The following is a 22,053-nucleotide window of genomic DNA, read 5'->3' on the forward strand; positions in this document are numbered from 1 at the left end:
GCAGGCAGGAGAGAGACACATCTACTCATGGCACCCTCCACCTTCCCACACCTACACCCAGTACGCCCTGCCCTGAACCTGGCACCATGCTCCAACCCTGCTCCTCTTACTCTACACACACACACACAAACACATAAATACACTTTCATTTCCACCTTGCTACGCTTAGAGACGTACAGATGTAGGATCTTAATTTGAACCAGTTTGCTGCAGCAGGAAAATAATCCTGCAGCTACAGGAAATGTGAATTATTATGTGGATTATAACTAATGGACATTTTTGTAGGGGTTGATACATTTTTCGGACGGGAATATAATTTCTGAAATTTCAAAGTGGAAATTACAAACTTCAGAAGCCTTTTTAAATCTTAAATACAATACAAGTTTTACAATTCCTGCATTGCAGTTCTCCTGAAACAGGGTGATCAAATGAAGATCCTACATCTGTATGGACCAACGCTCATACACACAGATATTCTCTGTCAACACACAGAAAACAAAACCTCACACGTGGTGTGACAATCCTTTTCATCTCATCTGCTACTCTGTTGTTCAAATTACACCCTCTGACTTCTAACACTCTTCAATTAGGAGCTTTTTGAAATCTATATCATTAACCATTTCGTAATTTTGTGTAATCGTGTTTTTATTTCAGTGAATTTCAATTTACCTCCTGAAATGAGAACATTAAGACCCATTGTTGTTGCATTGTTGGAAGCTAAAAAGGGGTCTCTCTCTTTCTTCCCCTTTTCATTATTTCTTTCTCCGCCTCTCCCCATCTATCCTTCACTCTGTCTCTCTCTCGCTCCCTCCTTCTTTGTGTCCCAGGCTTTGTGAGCTTCGATAACCCATCCAGTGCCCAGGCGGCTATCCAGGCCATGAATGGTTTTCAGATAGGCATGAAGCGGCTGAAGGTGCAGCTGAAGCGGCCAAAGGATGCCAACCGACCTTACTGACCCCTCTGCCGTCCACATCCAGGTAAGAGCAGACGCCATGCTATTCCCACATTCATGCCCAGAGCCAGGGATGAATGGCAGACAGCCCCTCAGGGTGCTGGCCAATGAGGAGGGAGTAGGAGGGGCAGTGGGCTGACATGTCTGACTCCCCCCAGCTAAACTCCAATCGCACGATGAGGGCTACTGCATACCTGAAACATGTTATTTTGGTTGTATACGTTAGACTACACATCATTGTAACAAAAGACCAGTACATGTGTTTCCATTGTATATTTTTCATGAACAATTTGTAAATCATATTTGTATGTTTTACAATGGCCTCACCAAAGTGAAGGGATTGTAATAATGGCATATACAGTGTAATGTGTAATGGAAATGATAAATGCTACCTTCATTTCTTGTCAGATAGCATTTGAATAAAGACATGTAGCACTAATTGAAAGGAGGCTGTCTGAGCAGACTGCCTGAGGAGAGGAGAAGAGCGGAGGAATGACTTTGACGTAACACATTGATGAGGAACAAGTGGAGAATGTCCTGAACAATGATGAGGACAGGCTCGTCATTATGACATCCTCAGTGTGTCTCTAACAACAGCCGTGTGTGTGTGTGTGTGTGTGTGTGTGTGTGTGTGTGTGTGTGTGTGTGTGTGTGTGTGTGTGTGTGTGTGTGTGTGTGTGTGTGTGTGTGTGTGTGTGTGTGTGTGTGTGGATGGGGGTAAGTCTGCCTGGGGTTGGTCTCCTGCCGTTCTAACTGCTCAGTATGTGTGTATTCTTCTCATTGTTAGAGCAACACATTGTCTGTAAGTGTGTAGTGTTCACTGTTCATCCCATGCACTCTCCTGTCTGTTCCAGTCCAGGTTCTTCCTGTGTGAGGTTTTACATTGTTACTTGATTTGTTTTGGGGGTAAATGAATTGAATGTGAGACCAATTTCACTGAAAATCACACAAAATATAATACAGCATTTTGAAGCCAGAAATATGCCCTTAGATGTAGGTGTAGATACTTTATAAGAGGATAAATCATCTATAAATTATATTTATAGATTGACTGAAACTTTTGTATTACCAACGTAATAACCTCAAACTTATGATTTAAAAAGACCATTCTTCTCCACTCTTCTACTAACTCAGTAATTCTGCCGACAATTTCTGGGTCTTAAAGAATTTATAATTGACTAAAGGTACTCAATGTACATACCAACATCATAGCATACAATGCATGGACAAAATCCAATTATTTAGAGTGTGACTGTGTTAGTTTGAGATGTAAAATATGCCATTTGGCCTGGCCTTATCTTTGTGAGTACAGTGCAGCACTCTAGTCTTTTACCCTATAAATGTTCTCTGACTGAAAAGCCTCTCAGAACTGCTTCAAAAAGAAAAATAAAGGCCATTATTTTAGTTATTTTTGAAGGTTCCATTTTTATCTCTATATTTCAAATTGTATTTGTTGATTTGTTGACTTTTTCATTTTGACAGTAATAACCTCCCTTCATTTGGTTTGTCAGCCAGAGACGTTGAGAGAGAGAGAGGCTGGAATAAATGGGAAAGTAAAGTCTACATCATATTTACCACTTGAGAAAAAAAATTGGAATTCCACCACTTCTCTTCTTCTTTTGTTTTGCACCCAACCCAACCTGCCAACCTGCCAATCATAACATGAGATGGCCTCTCCATGGTCGTTGTGTAGCCAACCAGTAGCCACCAGTCACGGGGACATGTTCCCAGTTCCCACACCTGTAAGTTGAACCCATGGTGTCATTTTATTTTGGATGACGTCATGTTGCAGGACTGTGACTGCGTGCGTTGCATGACGTGGCGTCGAGACCATTTTATATCTCTATCTCTTTTTTCGCCCTCTTTTTAATATGTTTTTGGCAGCTTGTGAAGTACAGTAAATGGATGCCTTTTTGATTGCTGCTAGCTGTTGTTAGGTACATCTGACATGCTGATTGACTGGTTGATCATTATCAATGATGACGTGACTTTTGACCTTATTTGCTGTTGTAACGTGACCTTGTGTGTTTAATTTTTTCTCGTGAACTTCAATGTTCAATGTGTATGGATATTCTGTATCTCTCTCTCTCTCTCTCTCTGGGTGTGAATACTATATTTATATATATATATATACATATATATATATATATATATATATATATATATATATATAGATATATAGATATAGATATATGAAGAAACTGTGTATATATGTATATATATATATATATACACACAGTTTCTTCAGAAAGTATTCACACCTCTTAGAGTTTTTCCACATTTTGTTGTGTTACAGCCTGAATCTAAAATGTATTAAATTGAGATTTTGTGTCACTGAGAGGAGATTTTGTGTCAAAGAGGAGTTGTGTTTTTAGAAATGTTTACAAATTAAAAGCTGAAATGTCTTGAATCAATAAGTATTCAACTTTGTTATAGCAAGCCTAAATTAGTTCAGGAGTACAAATGTGCTTACAAGTCACGTAATAACTTGCATGGACTCACTCTGTGTGCAATATTAGTGTTTAACATGGTTTTTGAATGACTCCCTCATGTCTGTACCCCACACATACTATTATCTGTAAGGTCCCTCAGTCGAGCAGTGAATTTCAAACACAGATTTAACCACAAAGACCAGGGAGGTTTTCCAATGATTCGCAACGCAGGGCACCTATTGGTAGATGGGTCAAAAAAAAAAAAAAAGCAGAGATTGAATATCCCATTCAGCATGGTGAAGTTATTAATTACACTTTGACCCAGTCACTATAAAAGACACAGGCGTCCTTCCTAGTTCAGCTGCCAGAGAGGAAGGAAACCACTCAGGGATTTCACCATGAGGCCAATGGTGACTTTAAAACAGTTACAGAGTTTCATGTGATAGGAGAAAATCAAATCAAATGTGTCACTTGCGCCGAATAGAACAGGTGTAGTAGACCTTACAGTGAAATGCTTACTTACAAGCCCTTAACCAACGATGCAGTTTTAAGAATACCTAAAAAAGTTACATTTAGAGAAAAGTAAGAGATAATAAAAACAAATAATTAAAGAGCAGCAGTGAATAACAATAGCGGGGCGAAATACAGGAGGTGCTGGTAAAGAGTCAATGTGTCAATGTGCGGGGGTACCGGTGTCGAGGTAATTGAGATAATTATGTACAAGCAGGTAGGGTTGTTAAAGTGGCTATGCATAGGTAATAACAGAGAGTAGTAGCAGCGTGGAGGGTGCAAATAGTCTGGGTAGCCATTTGATTAGCTGTTCAGGAGTCTTATGACTTGGGGTAGAAGCTGTTTAGAAGCCTCTTGGACCTAGACTTGGCACTCAGGTACCGCTTTCCGTGCGAAGGCAGAGAGAACAGTCTATGACTAGGGTGGCTGGAGTCTTTGATGATTTTTAGGGCCTTCCTCTGACACCGCCTGGTATAGAGGTCCTGGATGGCAGGAAGCTTGTCCCCGGTGATGTACTGGGCCGTACGCGCTACCATCTATAGTGCTTTGCCGTCGGAGGCTGAGCAGTTACCATACCAGGCAGTGATGCAACCCGTCAGGATGCTCTCGATGGTGCAGCTGTAAAATATTTTGAAGATGTGAGGACCCATACCAAATCTTTTCAGTCTCCTGAGGGGGAATAGGTTTTGTCGTGCCCTCATCACTACTGTCTTGGTGTGCTTGGACCATGTTAGTTTGTTGTTGATGTGGACGCCAAGGAACTTGAACCTTGCAACCTGCTCCACTAAAGCCCCGTTGATGAGAATGGGGGTGTGCTCGGTACTCTTTTTCCTGTAGCCCACAATCATCTCCTTTGTCTTGATCACGTTGAGGGAGAGGTTGTTGTCCTTGCACCACATGGTCAGATCTCTGACCTCCTCCCTATAAGCTGTCTCATCGTTGTCAGTGATCAGGCCTGCCACTGTTGTTTCATCAGCAAACCTAACCTGGAACAGTAGTGGAGAGGGTAGCAAGTTTTAAGTTCCTCGGCATACACATCACAGACAAACTGAATTGGTCCACTCACACAGACAGCATCGTGAAGAAGGCGCAGCAGCGCCTCTTCAACCTCAGGAGGCTGAAGAAATTCGGCTTGTCACCAAAAGCACTCACAAACTTCTACAGATGCACAATCGAGAGCATCCTGGCGGGCTGTATCACCGCCTGGTATGGCAACTGCACCGCCCTCAACCGTAAGGCTCTCCAGAGGGTAGTGAGGTCTGCACAACGCATCACCGGGGGCAAACTACCTGCCCTCCAGGACACCTACACCACCCGATGTCACAGGAAGGCCATAAAGATCATCAAGGACATCAACCACCCGAGCCACTGCCTGTTCACCCCGCTATCATCCAGAAGGCGAGGTCAGTACAGGTGCATCAAAGCTGGGACCGAGAGACTGAAAAACAGCTTCTATCTCAAGGCCATCAGACTGTTAAACAGCCACCACTAACACTGAGTGGCTGCTGCCAACACACTGACACTGACTCAACTCCAGCCACTTTAATAATGGGAATTGATGGGAAATTATGTAAATATATCACTAGCCACTTTAAACAATGCTACCTTATATAAATGTTACTTACCCTACATTATTCATCTCATATGCATACGTATATACTGTACTCTATATCATCGACGGTATCCTTATGTAATACATGTATCACTAGCCACTTTATGCTATACTATGCCACTTTGTTTACATACTCATCTCATTTGTACATACTGTACCCGATACCATCTACTGTATCTTGCCTATGCTGCTCTGTACCATCACTCATTCATATATCCTTATGTACATATTCTTTATCCCCTTACACTGTGTACAAGACAGTAGTTTTGGAATTGTTAGTTAGATTACTTGTTATTACTGCATTGTCGGAACTAGAAGCACAAGCATTTCGCTACACTCGCATTAACATCTGCTAACCATGTGTATGTGACAAATAAAATTTGATTTGATTTAATGATGGTGTTGGAGTTGTGCCTGGCCGTGCAGTCATGAGTGAACAGGGAGTACTGGAGGGGACAGAGCACGCACCCCTGAGGGGCCCCAGTGTTGAGGATCAGCGTGGCGGATGTGTTGTTACCTAACCTTACCACCTGGGTGCGGCCCATCAGGAAGTCCGGGATCCAGTTGCAGAGGGAGGTGTTTAGTCCCAGGGTCCTTAGCTTATTGATGAGCTTTGAGGGCACTATGGTGTTAAACTCTAAGCTGTAGTCAATGAATAGTATTCTCACATAGGTGTTCCTCTTGTCCAGGTGGGAAAGGCAGTGCAGTGTGGAGTGTTATAGAGATGGCATCATCTGTGGAACTGTTAGGGCAATATTCAAATTGGAGTGGGTCTAGGGTTTCTGGGATAATGGTGATGTGAGCCATGACCAGCCTTTCAAAGCACTTCATCTCTACAGACGTGAGTGCCAGGGGTCGGTAGTCATTTAGGCAGGTTACCTTTGTGTTCTTGGGCACAGGGACTATGGTGGTCTGCTTGAAACATGTTGGTATTACAGACTCAGACAGGGAGAGGTTGAAAATGTCAGTGAAGACACTTGCCAGTTGGTCAGCGCATGCTCAGAATACACATCCTGGTAGTCCGTCTGGCCCTGCGGCCTTGTGAATGTTGACCTGTTTAAAGGTCTTACTCACGTCGGCTGCGGAGAGTGTGATCACACATTCATCCGGAACAGCTGATGCTCTCAAAATCTTTTGCAAATTTTGTAGAAATAAAAACAGAAATACCTTATTGCATAAGTATTCAGACCCTTTGCTATGAGACTCGAAATTGAGCTCAGCTGCATCCTGTTTCCACTGATCATCCTTTAGATGTTTTTTTCAACTTCATTGAAGTCCACCTGAGGTAAATTCAATTGATTGTACATAATTTGGAAAAGGACACACCTGTCTATATAAGGTCCCACAGTAGACAGTGCATGTCAGAACAAACCAAGCCATGAGGTTGAAGAAATTGTCTGTAGAGCTCCGAGACAGGATTGTGTCAGATCTTGGGAAGTGTACCAACAAATGTCTGCAGCATTGAAGGTCCCCAAGAACACAATGGCCTCCATAATTCTTAAATGGAAAAAGTTTGGAACCACCAAGACTCTTCCTAGAGCTGGCGGCCTGGCCAAACAGCAATCGGGAGAGAAGGGCCTTGATCAGGGAGGTGACCAAGAAGCAGATGGACATTCTGACAGAGCTCCAGAGTTTCTCTGAGGAGATGGGAGAACCTTCCAGAAGGACAACCATCTCTGCAGCACTCAACCAATCAGGCCTTTATGGTAGAGTGGCCAGACGGAAGCCACTCCTCAGTAAAAGGCACATACATAACAGCCTGCTTGGAGTTTGCCAAAAGGCATCTAAAGACTCTCAGACCATGAGAAACACGTTTCTCTGGTCTGATGAAACCAAGATTGAACTCTTTGGCTTGAATGCCAAGCGTCACTTCTGGAGGAAACCTGGCACCATCCCTACAGTGAAGCATGGTGGTGGCAACACCATGCTGTGGTGATGTTTTTCAGTGGCAGGGACTGGGAGACTAGTCAGGATCGAGGGAAAGATGACCGGAGCAAAGTACAGAGAGATCCTTGATGAAAACCTGCTCCAGAGCACTCAGGACCTTAGACTGGGGGGGGGGGGGGGGGGGGGGGGAAGGTTCACCTTCCAACATGACAACAACCCTAAGCACACAGCCAAGATAAAGAAGGAGTGGCTTCAGTACAAGTCTCTGAATGTCCTTGAATGGCCCAACCAGAGCCCGGACTTGAACCCGATCAAACCTCTTTGGAGAGACCTGAAAATAGCTGTGCAGCAATGCTCCCCATCCAAGCTGACAGAGCTTGAGAGGACCTGCAGAGAAGAATGGGAGAAACTCCCCAAATACATACCCAAGAACACTCAAGACTGTAATCGTTGCCAAAGGTGCTTCAACAAAGAACTGAGTAAAGGGTCTGAATACCTATGTAAATGTGATATTTAATTTGTCTATTTCTTTAAATATATTTGCTCAAATAAAAATACAAATCTGTTTTGATTTGTTATTATGGGGTATTGTGTGTAGATTGATAAGGGGGAAAAAACGATGTAATCCATTTTAGAATAAGGCTGTAACATAACAGAATGTGTGTCACGCCCTGACCATAGTTTACTTTGTATTTTCTATGTTTTGATTGGTCAGGGTGTGATCTGAGTGGGCATTCTATGTTTCATGTCTTGTTTGTCTATTTCTATGTTCAGCCTGATATGGTTCTCAGTCAGAGGCAGGTGTTCGTCATTGTCTCTGATTGGGAACCATATTTAGGTAGCCTGGGTTTCACTGTGTGTTTGTGGGTGATTGTTCCTGTCTATGTGTTTTTCACCAGATAGGCTGTTTTAGGTTTTCGTTACGTTCATCACGTTCTTTATTTTTGTAGTGTTTGCATTGATTCGTGTTTTACGTTTGTTCATTAAAACATGGATCGCAATCTACATGCTGCATTTTGGTCCGACTCTCCTTCACATATAGAAAACCGTTACAATGTGGAAAAAGTCAAGGTGTCTGAATACTTTCTGAATGCACCGTAAATGACATAGTGAAAAGAAGGAAGCCTGTACAGAATAACAATATTATAAAACATGCATCCTGTTTGCAATAAGGCACTAAAGTAGAACTGCAAAAAAATGTGGCAAAGAAATTCACTTTAAGTCCTGAATGCAAAGCGTTATGTTTGGGGCAAATCCAACACAACACATCACAGAGTACCACTCTTCATATTTTCAAGCATAGTGGTGGCTGCATCATGTTATGGGCATACTTGTCATCAGCATGGTCAGGGAGTTTTTTGGTTTTGGATAAAAAGAAACGGAATAGAGCTAAACAGAGGCAAAATCCTAGAGCAAACCCTGGTTCACCTTTCAGCAGGTCAATAACTTAAAACACACGGCCAAATATACGCTGGAGTTGTGGACTAGTTACAATGGACTAGTTACAATGGACTAGTTACAATTTTGACTTAAATCGGGTTTAAAATCTATGGAATTACTTGAAAATGGCTGTCTAGCAATGATCAACAACCAACTTGACAGAGCTTGAATAATTGTAAAAATAATAATGTGCAAATATTGCACAATCCATGTGTGCAAAGCTCAAAGAGACTAACCCAGAAAGACTCACAGCTGTAATCACTACCAAAGGTGATTCTAATGTGTATTGATTCAGGGTTGTGAATACCTTCTGTATGTAAATGAGATATTTCTGTATTTCAATAAATTTGCAAACATTTCTAAAAACATGTTTTCACTTTGTCATTATGGGTTATTGTGTGTAGATGCACCCATAATGACAAAGTGAACAAAAAAAATATTCAATAAATGTTGAATTCAGACTGTAACACAACAAAATATGGAATAAGTCAAGGGGTATGAACACTTTCTGAAGGCACTGTGTATACCAACAGTGTTTTTGCAATTATTTATTTGTACCAATGTTTCTTAACGCAAGAGAGCTGATGCCAACTTTTGTTGTCACAAGACAACCAATAACCTTCTTTTTTTTTTTAGCAATCCCCAGCTTTAGTTGAGAGATAGACAAGATGACCCTGTGTTTGTGCAGCCAATTAAATATCCTCCATCCATATATCCATCCACAAACTGTAGAGAAGCACAGGAAAAGTTTGACTCTCCTCCACTCCTCCCTGCATTTCATCTGCACTTGGAGTACTTGGTGTGATTGTTTTGTTTGCCTAACATGAGGATAACTTCCCATGTATTTATTTATGAGAGGGCTAACCAATTACATTGCGATTGCAGAGCTGCAGGCAGTGGTGTAGCCCCACACACCCCAGCCTGACTCCACCCACATTCACACACAAACACAAACACCATCAAAACACATCAAAGAAACTAATACCATGAATGGTGCATCCTCTGCTTGTGTTGTTTTAGTCTGGTCTTTTCAGTATTATCATGACCAACAATTAACTCAATGTGTTTGTAACTCTTTTACCACTGAATAGATTACTGGTGCATTACTGGTGCATTCCATGCATGAGTTACTATTGTTACTATTGTCTCGATATTTTTACTCTCTCCAAAATCTGTCAAAATAAGCACCATGCGTTTCTATGGGCTTATTTTGGACCGAAGCTTGTCACCTGCCTTCCTGCCTTTGGGACAACAACTCCCGTTGTTATGGCAGAGACATGAGCATCTTGTCATTATATACAGATCTCTGACTTAACTAAGTGCAGTCGGTCAGGACAACCAGCCAGCTCGGCACTGTGTCTCTGGGTTCGCCTGTCTCCCTTGTGGATCAGGTCTCTCTGGGTTCGTCTGTCTCTCCTGTGGGTCAGGTCTCTCTGGGTTCGTCTGTCTCTCCTGTGGATCAGGTCTCTCTGGGTTCACCTGTCTCCCTTGTGGATCAGGTCTCTCTGGGTTCGCCTGTCTCCCTTGTGGATCAGGTCTCTCTGGGTTCGTCTGTCTCTCCTGTGGGTCAGGTCTCTCTGGGTTCACCTGTCTCTCCTGTGGCTGTGTCTCTTTGGGTTCCCCTGTCTCCTCTGTAACTCAGGTCTCTCTGGGTTCCCCTGTCTCCCCTGTGGCTGTGTCTCTCTCATCAATCTCTAATTGAGAGCCACTTCAGGGTGTGCGCATTTGTGTGAAAGTAGGTAGTTATCCATTTAGATATAAATATGTTTTTCCAGTAGTTTGGTCTTCATCAGTTGCTTCCACTTAAAACTCCCCTCTGGAAATACAAGCTGTTATGTTTTAAATGGACTGTTTTCTCTTCTTCTATAACTTCTATGGTAGATGCCTACTTTGAATTACTGGTGTTTTTGTATAAAAGCTGGAACATCTATAATCAGGTATTTTAATGCAAAGGCTTACCTCTAATGGTCCTGCTTGCCTCCGCAGATATGAAATACGTTACCAGCATCTCATCTCCCACGGTTAAATAGCTGATCTATTAAAAAATGGTAACAAGCTCGTTTCTCAGGAGAAAATAACAGAACAAAGACTTGCGCGGCATATGTTAGCTCCACAAAGTCAGGTATTTTTCATGTGGGCCCTGTGAGAGTGATTAGCTGTGATTTGGCTGTCTTTTTGTACCAGGATTCAGGGCCAGTACACATTAAGAATGATGGCATCCTAACTCCAGCTTATTTAACCAGAGCCAAAAAGCACATAAATCCACAAAAAGTATATATTTCATATCTACTGCTATGGCAATAAAGACATTATAGCTCTGGGTGTATTTTCCAATAGTTTTGAGCATTCGTTTTAAATTTGTTCACTACACACACACAAAATGTCACATGAAAAGATGATCATGCACTTTCCCTCCCCCTGGAGTTTTGTAATAATCCCTTTTAACATGATAATATTGTTATTAATGGGCTACTATTTGACCTTCAGTGCATCCCTTCATCTTTAGCGTCCCCCTTCCCTCGGTTGTCATTTGGGCTTTAAAAAAATTATTATTACAAATGAACAGAAATGACTATTAACAGAGGAATTAACAGAGATGACAGGCTAACGTTTAGTAAAATATTGTTTCTGAGGCGAGAGTAAAGTTGCTTTAAATACCTACCGCCTTTGGATTAGTGCTGTCACAGCATACATCTGTTCCATATGGTAAAACACAAGCCCTCCACCTCCAGCTTACTTCTTTCTAGATTTGATTGACATCCTCCTTCTTTTCCTTTGTCTGTTTTCCATTCTGTTAGCTGTGCCTGTCAGTGTGCTAAACCAGGCAGGAGCCAGCACCCTGAACAAGACCCCTGTGCCCTCGCCTCACTGAATCTGCTCTCTCTCTCTCTCTTACAGGATGAAGGGCCACAACACCTTATTTCCACAAGTGCAGTATAAAGTACAAAGACTTCTTGCTCTGCTACATATCATGAAAGAAGGGTGGTCCCTTGATTCTGCTGGAAGAATAGCTGGAGAAGATTGGGTGACTGAGGAGGAGAAAGAACCCGGAGATTCTTGTTTGTTTTTTTAGCAAATGCCTCTTTTTTTCCCTGTTTTGCTTTGGCGTCTGTGGAAGAGGATTTTTTGCAGAGACCAACTTTTTGCTGCTGTTTTTTAGAGAAGATGGAAAACCTTTATAGACACATTATGCTCAAAGCATGCAAACTGACACCGGTACATATACACACACACACACACACACACACACACACACACACACACACACACACACACACACACACACACACACACACACACACACACACACACACACACACACACACACACACACACACACACACACACACCAGCCTGCTGCCATTTTGGTTTTCGTGCCTACACAGGTGATGTGCTCTGTGACAGGGCGAGCTCTGAGGAAAGAAGAAGAGAAATGGAGAATCCAGGAGAATTTACATGCATCATTCCTTAGGAAATAGGGACCAAAGGACTTAACGCTTTTTAAAAGAATATAAATATATACATATATATATATATATATATATATTTAAAAAACTCTTACCTTGTAGCTGCAAGTATTACAATTTAACAGTAGTCAAAATAAATAATTAAATCAATATCCAGTGGCCTAAGTAAGAATAAAAAGATAAAGGAAATAATGTATACATTGAAAAAAAGACAAGGAAACGTAGTAAAGGGGCTGATTATTATGTTCTGGTTGCTGTTTTGCCCCCAGTTAGTAGATTAGAAAATGTAGAATACTAGAAAAGTAGATTTGCTCTTTTTTGCTGTTGTTTTTTTTTTTTTAAGAAAAAAATACTTGAACTTGTAAAGTAGGGGAGGGATGAAAAAGATAAAATTATTCATTTTGTCTGTCCCGTCCCAGTGGGCTTTGGGGCATTGGGGTCTCTCTCTTGGATGTGACGGTCAGGCCGCTGGATATGTCCCTCTTCATGGTGTGCAACTCACTCACAGCACTATCTGACAGCTATAAAGGAACTGTTTTTCAGAAGAGGGGGAAAAAGAAGAGAAAAGACAGATGGACCTTCCTAGTGTCTGTGCTGGACAGGGTGCACATATGAGAGGCTTATTTCCCACAAGCCTTTGTGTTCAAGCGACAATCCACTGTAAAAACCAAGCAAATCGGACATGGTGTGTTCTTTTCTTTTGAGCTTTTTTATTACACAGGGAGTGTGCTATTATAAAACGTATTAAAGAAATGCTTAAAGAAAAGCTTCTGCAAACGAGATGGACTAATGGACAAAAATTAAGGCAAGCAGAGAAGAAAATGATTGAGTTGATAGCTACTGAACCTGCCAAAAGAGTGGACTCAACAGTATAACAATGAATTGGCTCTCATGGTGTTTGAGTAAAATAAAAAAATAGACCCATTAAAAATAACCACTTTATAGGCAAGAGGGAGAACGAGAGAGAGAGAGAGAGAGAGAGAGAGAGAGAGAGAGAGAGAGAGGCCAGAGATATTTATGTCCGCTGAAGCCGTTCTGAAGCTCTGGTGAGATTGAGAAACATCGCCTCACCCCCACGGCTGCAGAACAGATACAAGCAGAACTTGCTCTGAAAGACACACAAGATTTATGGATGGCCAAACAGTGGAAGCTTTTAGAGCTCATTTAGCTGTGTCGTATATAATGTACATGCCACTGTTAACATGTCCCCTCCCTGACCTGCTTTTTTTTTCAAATATTATATAATGAGCCTGTGGAAAAACCTACCTATCCGTCTCAACCTAACCTAACACAGTCTGAATTACAGCCATACAACCGCCATCATTCAGCTCCTCCCTGCCAATCCATGCCTAGCAGATCACAGCTCTGAACTCTTAACTTGCCAGGCTTTTAGTTAGTGTCTATGAGCCGTTTATTTTGTGGTGGATGCAGCTGGCCCCGCTATATGAAAACCAGATCAATATGTTTGCGTTGAGTCTCGAGGAAGGATAAGATTGCAAGTCATTCACTGTCCACACTTCCTCAAGTTCTCTCAGTAGAACACCAGCTCTCCCCCAGCTCTCCCCCTCCCTCCCTCCCTCCCAACTCTCTGAGAGCTGACTGAAGGCATACAGAGGGGGAGGCAGAGCTGGACAGGGAAGAGAAGGCGAGAGGAGAGTGGGAGAAGTCAACAGCCGAACCCTGATCTCTGAGTCCTACTCCACACCAACATGTCCAACCTTGTCTTTTCTTATCCTTCAAAGTGATGCTCCTTGGAATTATCCCCCGGGGGACCAAATCCATGCAATCAAAAGCCACAACCCCCCCCCCCCCCCCCCCCTCAACACCACCACCTTGCCAAACACCATGTATCTGTGCTGCCTAGCTCTTTGGGAATGGGATTGAAGGGTTGATAAGGAATCACTTGGCATGTATTAGGTACCTGCTGCCTTCTGTCCAGTCTGTCTCTGTTTACCTCTGGGACTTGCTCTCCAAAGCAGAGCGGACGCATTCCAAGTCACTGACTGAAAGCCCTGCCTGCCTGCATCACACAAGACACATCTACAGTACAATGACTTTCGTTGTCTTTCTCCCAGCTGCTTAAAGACAATACCATGCCACTCTTTTCTGTGAGCGAAAAGATCTTGGATTTGTCTTGATTTGTATCCTTGCTTTCACCATACCACACTACTGTAATGAATGTTAGCTTCTGACTTTGTGTTTGTGTTCCTCTGCTATAAATAGACACTGTTCTGTTCCATCATGCCTTCCAGAACCCCAACCTAGCTGTTCATAGCCTGGTTCAACCAGACTGAACTCTGCACTCAAAAATGGGGGGTTCAGTCTGGTTTTACCAGGCTATGCTGTTCAGCTGTTTCCCTGGAACAATGTTTCAGACCAACTTGCAGTTCAGTGTTTGGCTTCAGTCGCCTTCGATGATCTCTTCCTCCGTATTAGACATGCTATTTCACCTTTCCCTCTAATCACGTTGTAATAGTGAGGCTCTATACATTAACACCAACCAAGTGAAAAGTCATCTGCATAATCACCTGGACCAAATTACAGTGGGGATGGTCCCTTGAATGCTCTGTGATGACAGAAGGTAGATTAGAGAGAATTATGTTTGTAGCGGCTCCCTGGCAAGGATGCCGACAGCTGACCTGGCACCGATATCACCGCAGCCGTATTTATGATGGAGATGGGATCCAGGAAGATGGATAAAACCCTCCATATCATAGCTACTCTGGCTATTAATGTTGGATATTTGATTGGCGTGGGTATAGATTATGTTGAAAATTAGGCAAAATAGACTAGGTTTGAAATATTTCTCCAGGTATAAAAGCTACTGAACAATAGCAGGTTGAAATGGGTAGCAGACAACCAACTAGTTCGTTGAAAAACCCTTAGTTCCTCCGTTGCAGCTGCCTGCCGGGTGGCCCATGTTATTGTACATCAGCTTTCAGCACATAATTGTCTCAACAATCGCCTCAGAAGCCGCCATTGTCCACAAAACAACCTGCTCTAAACATTTTGCATTTGTCACGGCAGTATTACAGTCGGGACACCTGCAAAGCACAGAATATTGTTCAGAACTGGAGGAACAATATTGGTGAAGCACAGTAGTTATTTTGAATCAAAATGACGCCCGTTGAAAAAAACAGTGCCAGCTTTGGTCGTGTGTTGTCTCAGCTTGCCTTCAAAAACACAGTAAAAACACTCAGCCTTTAGTTGTTATGAAGTCAGCAGAACATGTAGGAACTAGGAAGCAACAAGAGTTAATGTGAAGTAGGTCAATATCAATGCATGTTCTTCACAGCAGCCATGTTGTGCTCCTTATTTACGTAATGCTGAATTAATCAATAGGAAACCTAATGTTCCGTGAGCGATGAAATCTCCTATGCTTGTCTCTCTGCCGCTTCAAAAGCAACTCCTGCAAGACTAGTCCCATTAGCCTCCCCACGAGCCCTCTGATGGCTCCTACACCAGATATATGCTGCACACCCCTACAGTCAACTTAGAGCAGGGTTAGGTTCAGCCTAGGTCCAATCCCCTGCCCAGTCTTATATTCCCTGCTTGGCTAACGTGCTACGCTCGTATAGCCTTTCTGCTGCACCAGGGAGCTGCAGAAACGTGCTTGGGAAGGCTAGATTAGACCATGTTAAATCAGGGAGCTGTTAGAACCAGGGTCCTCTTATTGCTCTTCCACACAGGGGAGGAAGGTTATTAGTGTGACATGCAGTGAAAACAGAAATAGCTGTAGCGAAGCCAGGCTCTGGAACAAAGAAAATGAGAAGTGGGTTTTATTCCTTCTCTTACTGACTCCAGAAGTCTGCCAGCTCAGCCCATCTCAGCCCATCTCAGCCCAGCTCAGCCCATCTCAGCCCATCTCAGCCCATCTCAGCCCAGCTCAGCCCATCTCAGCCCATCTCAGCCCAGCTCAGCCCATCTCAGCCCATCTTAGCGCAGCTCTGGCCCTGTCTGGCCTTTAGTCAAGAATGTTAACTTAGGAGTGACTCGCCTTACGCAGGACTGAAAGCCACCCACTCATGTTAAGATGAGAATATTTAGATTGACATTATAGGTTATTGCTATTGTTAGTTCGACTCACTTTATGAGTCTGTTTGGAAATACAGTAACAGTCAAAAGTTCGGATACACCTTTCTTTATTTTTACTATATGTGTTAATTCATAGTTTATATCTTCACTATTATTCTACAATGTAGAAAATAGTAAAAATAAAGAAAAACCCTTGAATGAGTAGGTGTGTCCAAACTTTTGACTGGTACTGTATGTAAAATATAATATAACAAAAACATATTTATGGTCATGTGGTCACTGTAATGCCTGACCTTCTCATGTAACATTAGCACCTGTGAGGCAGTTATTCACATTTCTTAACCTCTGGTTATTCTGCCTCCTCTACTGGCTCTAGATATAATGCCTTCCTAGTTTGCATTCCATAAAGTCTGTCCTCATGAGGAGTTAGAAACCTCAGAGCTCCGAGGCTGACAGAGGGGAAGGATAACCAGTCCTAAGAGCTGAAGAGGTTGACTAAGAGGCTAAGAGGCTAGATAACCAATCATCTGAGCTCTGAAGCTGGCGGATGGGTTGAATAACCAATCCTAGTGGGCGAAGAGAGATCTGCCTAGCATGTCTAGCAGACCCCAGCCCCTGGGTGTAGAGAACACTCACCCTAAAATAGCAGTGATTGTCAAGGAAAGGAAGTGAAATGTAATTGACTGAAAGTGGAGAGATAATTAAAGGAACCTGTTGGACAGGAGGGAGAAATTAATGGCTCTCATTTAATAGCTGCTTTGGGAGAAAAGGAGAGCTTTTCCGTCATCTCGCTTAGCTAACGCAAAAAGGGATTTTCGCTGTGGAAATGGGATTTTTGCTAAGAGGGGAAGTGAAGTGGGTTTTGGGGGGGCCTGGATGCTAAACTGAAACTCCACAAAGTCACCTCAATACTCAGGGCATCAGGCACTATGATGTCATGATTAGTGGAAACTTTCAGAGCCTTGCCTTCCCATGGGCCCTGCCTGCCTTGTCTGGCTGGGGAGGAATAAGAGCTGCGTATTCACCCAGAGGCACTGAGAGTATGGTGGGAGCTGGAGGAGCATGTTGGACCTCTGCCAGGGCAGCTGGAGGAGCCAGAGACACGATCACACTGTCAGTCAGTCAGTCAGGGGGAGTGTTGTCTGTCATTGAAACATTAATGCCTTGGATCCATCAGGTCAACGTGCAATTTTAAAAGACACTAAAAGGAAGACCTTGATCCTATCATAAACAACATAAAGAGCAGTCAATCACAGAAAAGTGTGGGATCATGTTTGACAACAAAGCTGGAGATTCAAATCAAAAAATGGAGACAGAATTTTTTATTCCTTCATGTAAATAATATAACACAGAAACAAATGAGTCAGGAAGTAAGAACTGTACAGTAGAGAGGTCTGTCTATAGTAGTCGCCTGGCTGTGTGGACATTGATGTCACTATAAAACGTATCCACAGCAGTGCAGGAAATCTTTGGAGAGGGTGGGACTTTTTAACACTTTGGCCTTTTTGGTTACTGAGTAAACATGAATGAATATGCACTATACCCTCAGCTGAACACCACCCAACATAACAGGGAGAGGATAGCAGAGATCTGATTCTAGATGATTTAGTAGGGCTTCAATTCCAGCCTGGAGCAATCCATTAATTAGGTTTACACTGACACATCATGATATTTCTGACAGTTGAAAGATTGCCTGTGCACTAGCTAATTGGATTAGTCCAATTGGAGCTGATTAGACGGATAGATGTGACCTCAAATACGTGACGAGAAGGCCTGCCCCTCAGTCTGCTCCGTGCCGTGCAGAGGAGCAGGTGATAGTGACAGCAGCCATTAGTTCGCAAGTTGCTAGCTAGCTTGCCACCGGGGCGGCGTCCGCCAGTCACCGCTATAATCCACAGCTCCACGGGTATGGGCGGAAGAGGGTGAGGGTTTGCCAGATTGGAGCTGAAAACACATTTCCATATGATCCAAACACAGAACACAGGTGTATGATGAGAAAGAGAGAGGATTGGGCCAGGTGAGCCGGATGCACTGCTACTAGAATGAATGACTACCCTGCAGATCTCCCTGCCTCTGTGGCCTGCCCCTGCCTCTGCTCTCTCCACGGCCAGAGTACACAGCTGCCTGCGATACTCCTGTACATATTACATAGCTTATTTTTTAATTCTGTTAAGGCTTCTTTATAGACGACCGTACAATAAATCATGTTGAAAAAAAAGAAAGAAATAGTTAATATATTTCACTGACTACGAGAAGGAAACTATGAAATAATTTATCAAAAACAGTAGAGAGAAAACATTTTTATTTCTTGTATATTGAAGCGCTGATGTTAAAATGGATTTTATATTCATGTTGGTAAAATGGTTCTTTTTTTACATTCTCTTATGTTTTCTGTTTTGTTATCTGCTGAAGCTGGGATGGACCCATTGTCTCAAGGTTTATTCTGATATGCTTTGAAGATACATGTTGAAGGGACATTTTGCTACACAATCCCCATATGGAATTACATGTAAATGGGCAAGTTTAAAGATATGTTGTTGACAGAAAGCTCTTACATTCAGTACAGGAATGAAGAAACTGGACTGATAAAAGGTCATGTGGATTCATAAAGATGACAACATTTGTTGTCAGATTAGTTTTGAAAAATAAGCTGTCATTTAACATGACCATTGTCTTTCAGCCATACATTTCTCTTTTGTTTGATTATTTCTTTCATCTTGAATTCATTTTATGTCTTGAAAAAGAATCAGTGACATCTCTTTTATTTTCATCTTGTCTGCATGCGGGAATTTTCTCTCAGAGATCATTTCTGAAGAGCTATTTCAACATTACTGGTCCATCTTGTATATATAATAACTGTGGTTGACTCCAACACCACTGAAGAAAATGTGCCAATAACAGATTGAACGTTCCACTACACTGTTTTGGTCAAGTCAGGTCAACCCTGTGGCCTTGACACCAAACTGATCAAAAGAGGGAAGTCTGCCTTAAAACACATTCATTCTCTCTGACGGTACTACCTTCAAAAACGTAGCACATACATTGTATTCTGGGGATGCCAATGCTAGTTCTTTTCCATTGTTCATAAACATGCTCTGGTTTTTCCTTGCAGAGATGAGATTCTGTTTAATTGAAATGCAGCTGTCAGTTGTAAAGATTGCCTTGTGTCAGTTTTGCCTCAATCCCACTTCTGACACCAATAAGGACGGGATCATACAGTATAGTTACATTTCCATCGGTTACATGGACCAAATTTTATCACATGAAACCAATAGAGCAGAGTTTCCCTAACAAAACATGAAATGAGAGCCTTTGTGCAACCATTCAGATATAAAGGAAAGTGAAAATCATCCACTGTACTTTGCTTCATGAGACATTACATTCCCAGCTTCTCTCTCGCATTTCATCCACTTGATTTTACTTCTGTCAGACAAATAAAACATGTCATTTTATGTCATTTATCATAATTTATTTTAGGCACTTATTAGTTCATTTATTTATAATATTTTAGTTGAATGATATAATTGTACATCTTTCTCATTTTTACTTGAACAAAATCAGTTTATTATCTTTATTTTCTCAAAACAGAACTGTAATTTGACTTAGTGTTGGCACGGGTCTGTTTTTCCCTAATTCGGGGTGGTTCCTCCCATAGTGCTCCTGAACTGTAGTTCTCTAGTTCATTATATTCTGCTTAGACTAAAATAAAGCACAGTCCTGTAGAAGATTGAGCCTGCATTGTCCTCCTTTTATTGATTCAATCATTTACAGCCAACTAAAGTCGGCTGAACTTGGAAGAGCATGCCATGACATGGCCTTGGTCGGTAGAGCTGTAAAACATCTTGTGGTGCCTTCTGTCATTTGATATATATACGCAGAATGCATTTAGAATGTGTCATTGTATTAATTGAGATAATAGTGCTAACCATATCTGAATACCAAATTAGATGAGAAGGTTAGTAGAAAATCGTTTAAAAAGGACGAATAATGCATAATAAATGGGACGGAGATTGGGAGTGGGAAGGGAATAAATTGTGAATTGATTAACCTGAAATGGATATTCCATCTACCACTGAGGTGTTACTGTTGAAACAAAATCCAGGTGCACTAAGGATTTTTGTGAGTTGGCATCTGACTAATAAGAAGTAAACGATCAATAGACAAATGAATGAATTTGATCTTGTAGACCATAATAACGAAGGGAAAGGAAGGAAGGAACTATTTGCGGTGCAGACAGAAGCTTCAGTAATGTTGAGCCTGTCTGTGGTAACTAAGTGACCTACTTATGTACCAACTCTCCTCCACTTTTGTTAACCCTAAAGAGTGAGGACACCAGCCATGACACATCACACGTCACGGCCCAGTTCAAAGGTTACACTCAGTTGGGTCAAAGACGATTTTACTCTTTCTTTTGAGTATCTCTGGTTGGACAGCACAACATCCCAGAATAGAGTATGCCACCCAAGGGACTTCAATGACCACATAGTCCCCACAGACACTAACGATATCTCTTGTTTATTTGCCCCCTGGTACAAAGAGAATAGTATCGGTGTGGAAACAGATTTATAGTGGTTAAATCTGCAGATGATAAAAAAGCAAAAGGCCCAGTTGGGACAGTAACTCGTAGCCATCACACGGTGACTCCTGATCTGTGTCCCTGGAGACTTCCTCATTGTGCTGCCGACAGTCCATGATTCCTCATGACAAACTGGATAGATCCTCGAGTGAGTCTTTGCAGAATTATTTCTGTCTTTTCGATTGCGTCTCTCTCCTACCCCTGAGATTTCACAGTGTTGCCTCTGAGCTATAAGCTTCAGCAGTTAGCTACCACTGTCGATACTCAATCTGTCCTGTTTCCCCTGAAGCCAATGAAACACAGCTAACAGGCTTTTGGTTTGTTTGTTTTCGGGGAAGGAGGGTGTGGGTGAAAGAAGATAGAACATGGAATACTACAAGAACACTTCCATCTGTACTCTTCAGAGTGTAGAATTAAGCAATACTGCACGAAGAGGTCTGCAATATAGCCATTTCCCCACGGCTAAGGGCTGTTCTTATACACGACACAACACAGAGTTCCTGGATACAGCCCTTAGCCGTGGTATGTTGGCCATATACCACAAAGCTCTGAGGTACCTTACTGCTATTATAAGCTGGTTACCAACAAAGTTAGAGCAGTAAAAATACATGTTTTGTCATACCCATGGTATACGGCTTTCAGCCAATCAGCATTCAGAGCTCAAACCACCCAGTTTAAAATAAAAATTAAAGACTAATTGAAGATAAAAAATACATTTAAAAAGCTGTTATGGAGGAGATAATAAAAGAGATGGATGTTCTTATGTTTGGTTGTGAACTATTATCAGAAAGGGTCAGATTGTTTCGACAATGTTAATTAGAAATGCCTCCGCATGGGTTATCCTCAATTAAGAGATCCCCACTTTTTCAAGCAGGAGAGGTGTGGTGAGTTCTCCCCGTTCTCTCAACCTTACACCTCTTCAGTTCCCACCTTCGTATGAGGGTGACACACACCTACTTCCCTGATAAGTGAGAAGTAGACACACCTGATAGGTTGATACAGTCTGGAATTCTAATTAGAGGTGAGAGAAGAAAAATATAAAGTTACTTTTAAGTAACTTTACAAGAATTTACAGTAACATACCTTGTTTTACAGTAACTTACAAGCAACTGGCTGTCAGTAAGTTAACGTAAAAACAACAT

At 42.1% G+C, this 22,053-nt stretch overlaps 1 protein-coding gene across 19 annotated transcripts in view; it reads left to right on the top strand.

Moving 5' to 3' along the window:
- The window catches only part of LOC110526357 (CUGBP Elav-like family member 4), a 174,919-nt gene extending 154,853 nt beyond the window's left edge, over positions 1–20,066 (top strand). For 18 of the 19 annotated variants that reach the window (XM_036980700.1, XM_036980702.1, XM_036980708.1 and 15 more), the window contains 2 exons: positions 828–977; positions 11,732–20,066. In XM_036980700.1, coding sequence (XP_036836595.1) covers positions 828–955 — 128 coding nt within the window. In that variant the 3' untranslated portion in view covers positions 956–977; positions 11,732–20,066. Of the gene's footprint in view, positions 1–827; positions 978–1,414; positions 2,695–11,731 lie in introns of all 19 variants that reach the window. The other variant, XR_005052197.1, reaches the window with a different exon arrangement.
- Positions 20,067–22,053: the final 1,987 nt, after the last annotated feature.

This window comes from Oncorhynchus mykiss, chromosome 6, assembly GCF_013265735.2.
Source record: "Oncorhynchus mykiss isolate Arlee chromosome 6, USDA_OmykA_1.1, whole genome shotgun sequence".
NCBI classification, from domain to species: Eukaryota; Metazoa; Chordata; class Actinopteri; order Salmoniformes; family Salmonidae; genus Oncorhynchus; species Oncorhynchus mykiss.